At 35.4% G+C, this 4,017-nt stretch overlaps 1 protein-coding gene across 2 annotated transcripts; it reads right to left on the minus strand.

Moving 5' to 3' along the window:
• Positions 1 to 1,765: 1,765 nt before the first annotated feature.
• On the minus strand, positions 1,766 to 3,413 carry LOC117922558. Of its 2 annotated transcripts, none has more exons than XM_034840707.1 (4): positions 3,291 to 3,413; positions 3,058 to 3,157; positions 2,241 to 2,369; positions 1,766 to 1,966 (listed from the first exon to the last, which is right to left on the minus strand). In XM_034840707.1, exons 1-4 carry the CDS (start codon positions 3,362 to 3,364, stop codon positions 1,949 to 1,951), a joined length of 321 nt encoding a protein of 106 aa, XP_034696598.1. In that variant the 5' UTR covers positions 3,365 to 3,413; the 3' UTR covers positions 1,766 to 1,948. The 2 variants fall into 2 exon arrangements, with proteins under 2 accessions (XP_034696598.1, XP_034696605.1); XM_034840714.1 differs by having other exon boundaries at positions 3,058 to 3,146; positions 3,291 to 3,403.
• Between the last annotated feature and the right edge of the window lie 604 nt (positions 3,414 to 4,017).

Here is a 4,017-nt window from a genome sequence, read left to right on the forward strand (position 1 = left end):
CCAAAAGCAGCAAGCATGTGTTCATTCAGTTTAAAGAAGCCTGTCAGAAGCCATTTCAGCCGAAAGCAAGATTCCGGGTCAAAAGTCAAAAGTGCTACTGTTCACTTTTACTATTCAAGCACTATTCAAGCACGAGTCTACTATTCATTATTACTATTCAAGCACGGGTCTACTATTCATTATTACTATTCAAGATTCCTTTTTGCCTATTTAAGGAGGCTCGGGCCTCATTTGTAAGCGATCATCTACCCACATGGGAAAGATGGAGCTTAAGAAAGGGGCTCCAAGGAGAGCTTTCTCCTTGAGATCTTTAACAAGAATGAAGGTTTGCTTAATGCAAATGCCTTGGTTGCAAACATGGGCATTCGATAGCTTGTACTTGATAATAAGCTTTTTACCATTAGCACCAAAAAGGGTTTGCCTGGTTTTTTCATAAAGCTGGGTAGGTACAAGACCTTCTTGTAGACAATTCAAAGCTGCACCTGAATCAATTAAAGCAATAATATCAAGGATAAATTTATTCTTAATTACTACAGTAAGAGAGACTTCCCACCTTTGGAAGATAACTTTACTAATAGTATTTAAGTATGCATTTATCTTATCATTATTGTTATGTGAAGATTCAAGAACTTCTTCAAAGTCTTCCTTTTTAGGATTACTGTGGTAAAAACCTACCCTATTGATATAATAATGAGGGATAGGGAATTCTGAGCTTGTAGATTGTCTTAGGTTCTTAATATCCTTCTTATACTGCCCTATTTCTTCTTGAAGATCTTTAATAGTCAGGGTATCTTGTTTATCACTATGATCCTTAAAAGGGTTTTGGATAGAAGGTTCTCTGGTTAACCTAATTAGTCCATTATCCTTTGCTTTTGGACTAATATTCCTTTTAACCAAAAGGATTCTTCTATGGGAATGTAGAGGTGTTTCATGGATGGCAAAAGTTTGAGGTGTTTCAGGGATAACAAGATTATCTTTAACCTTTTGGCTTATTCTATCAATGAAAGCTTGATCAATTTGAGGATTTTCCTGGAATTTCTTAGATAATTCAAAAGGCTTAAACAAAGGCTTATTATCATTCTTAACAAAAGGCTTCTTAAGGTGATCCTGAGTTTCAATAATCTCCTCAACTCTGTTGACTTGATTTCCAAGGGTTATGAGAAACATATTAGTATAATTGATTTGTTCCATAATCCTTCTAATATCGGTTGCACTAGCAGTTCCTTTATCCTTTGGCTTAGTCTTAAAAGGTGAAGCTGTGACTATGGTTCCATTAATATTTTTTTCTATCTTAGCTTCAGGAGGATGAATGGATTTTATAACAGTGTTGTCACTAGTCTTCCATATCTTAGCTTTTGTAGAGGTATTGTTAATGTGCTTACAAGGATAATCTGGAAAATAATCCAATAAGTTAAATTATACTTAAAAGCTATATACTTAATTGTTTTCTCAGATGTGAAAACAACTTTTAAAATTCCTAGTCCTATCACACTTTAAATAAGACAAATTTTAACATTAACTTTCTGTCAGGAGACATATTCCAACTAACCAACTGAAGCCCAGCAGGAGATCCCAGAAAATATAATTATTGAGACGCCTATCCTGATTCTTGTACTCATGGATGTTTTCCACAAATCAATACAAGCAATTCAATTGCCTTGCTTACATTTGAATCATTCTACTAGCACCATTTCGATGCCATTGAAGAAAAGCTATGCATGATCGTTTCATTCATTTGCACACATAAAAGAAACAACCACATTTCAAACAAGTTAGGACGGAACACATACCATGAACACCCTCACCAGTGAGGGCATTGAGAGAGGCTGCTAATGTGGAAACCAAGGTTTTTCCTTCCCCCGTTTTCATCTCAGCAATGGACCCATCACCCTTAGCAGCTTCGCCAACGTATTGAGTTTGGTTGACATCTTCTTAAGTGATGCTTCCATCACTGCCCAGAATACACCTGGTGAAATTAAACAAAGATTCAATAATAGAATGACTTCTTGAGATGGTACATTGAACATCGTATATTCCAGAACTAAAATGATCCAGTTTCTGCTCAGAATGCTTGAAGTTAGTTTTCTATAAGCAAATTCTTAGCACAGGTAGACTATTTTTTAGATTTCAATAAGTAATGGGGTCTTCAAACCTGTAATTGTAACAAGAAGTTTTCTAGATTGAAGTCTATGGATAGTCAGTCTCTCATTAAAAAAGCCGGAGTAAAAAGTATAGCCTACCTTGATAATTCTATCAACACAGCCAACAAAAATCTTTCCTTGCCAGTATAACAGTGCAGTTACGGCGGAGTCGGAAGCAATAGATCCAACTGGCAATGCTTCTATTTGAAGATCATCTCCTGCTATTTCCTACAAATAAAGGGCCATGAGACTTATTCATTGAGCAAATGCAACAGACCTTTCATTCAAGGTTAGATTTAAATAAAAACCAAAAGTTGAAAGAGAAAACAGAATTGAAGGTTAAAAAGAACTTCAAAGTGCTAATATGTTTTACAGCATCCATCATTAATTATGCTTATGAGCCAAGCAAACACCATAGCACATCATATTATATGAAACTTAAAATGATGTACGATATTAGAAAATCCCAAAATTCTCAATAAAAAGACATGATTTGGCTGGACTAGGATAATATGTCCAGTCATTGGCTGGACTAGGATAATATGTCCAGTCAAAAGCGGCTTTTTGAATCTCAAATCTCCACAAGTCTTCACATAATCACAGCATTTAACAAATTTTGGGTGCTTTATCTCAGAAATCAAAAGTAGAAACTCTCAATCAATCAGCAAAGCTACTTTCTAAACGGGAATTATAAGAAAATGTATTCTTGCTTAATAGGATTTAAGTTAAGGATGGTGATCAACATGACTTAACCTCTCCAGATGAAGACCAAATGCTTTATAACATTTCTTAAGTTCTAATCCATGTCAAATGATTTGAAAATTTTTATTCACGGATAACTGATGATTATGGTATGTAATTAAACTGCAGTTATGGCAGTTATTTCCAGCCATACGATCCTGGCTAAATAACTGACCTCCATGAAACGTTGATACACAGAGCGTGAAGAAAACTTGGGGTAAATGAAAAGGCTACCACCACAGCAGCTTATAGCCAGAATACTCCCTGCAACACCACTGAAAATTATTGTGTTTTATACTATTTTCCCATTTCTAGGTACTAGATGAAAAAATAAACTAGTAAAAGCAGTGGGAATTTGTCTAAGATTCAACAATGTTATACTAAAAGCTGAGAATTCTGTGAGCTAACCTTCCAGCATATTCCATAGACCACTTCTTCAACAATGGAATGAAAAATCCCGCTATATGTGGCAGTTCCACCATTCTAAACCATTCAACCAATTCTGGGTGCCTTGCCTTCAACTGGTTTTCTATGTTCTGCTCGACCGAGTTTATTATTAGGGACAAGCTAAATGAAATGAAGAAACAAAATTTTAGTCCTAGCATACAAGGTTACAATCACTGTTTGCCTTTGAAGTGAGGATGAGACATCAAAACTGAGCCACAAGTGATGGAATATCAAACAAAACTTCAAAAAGATGTTTCTAAGCATAGTATGTGCAAGTTTCACTAGTTAACCAACTACTACTTCTAGGACTAAAGCAAATCCATTAACATTAGACTTGTATAAGACGATTTTAGAACTATCAAGAGAAGTATATAATAGGCTCACAGTGGGATGGATTTGGCATAAGATGGACCAGTCTGTAGACGACTTCAAAGAATCCAAGAGATACTGTCCATTTCAGATTCAATATCAACAGTATGCAGATATTCAATAGGTGTTATTCATGACGAGGACACAAAATAGAATTCACCATATCTTACTTAAAAATTTCAACTTCACCTCTCATATAGCAGAATTAGCTTGGCCAAATAGTAGGCAGAATAGAAATCAATTTCTTCAACCTAGCCAATAGCTTCTCATATTTCATGGCTCTCTTAGAACTACACACCTGCAAAGAGGTCATGGAGTA

The sequence above is a fragment of the Vitis riparia genome, chromosome 1 (genome assembly GCF_004353265.1).
Source record: "Vitis riparia cultivar Riparia Gloire de Montpellier isolate 1030 chromosome 1, EGFV_Vit.rip_1.0, whole genome shotgun sequence".
NCBI classification, from domain to species: Eukaryota; Viridiplantae; Streptophyta; class Magnoliopsida; order Vitales; family Vitaceae; genus Vitis; species Vitis riparia.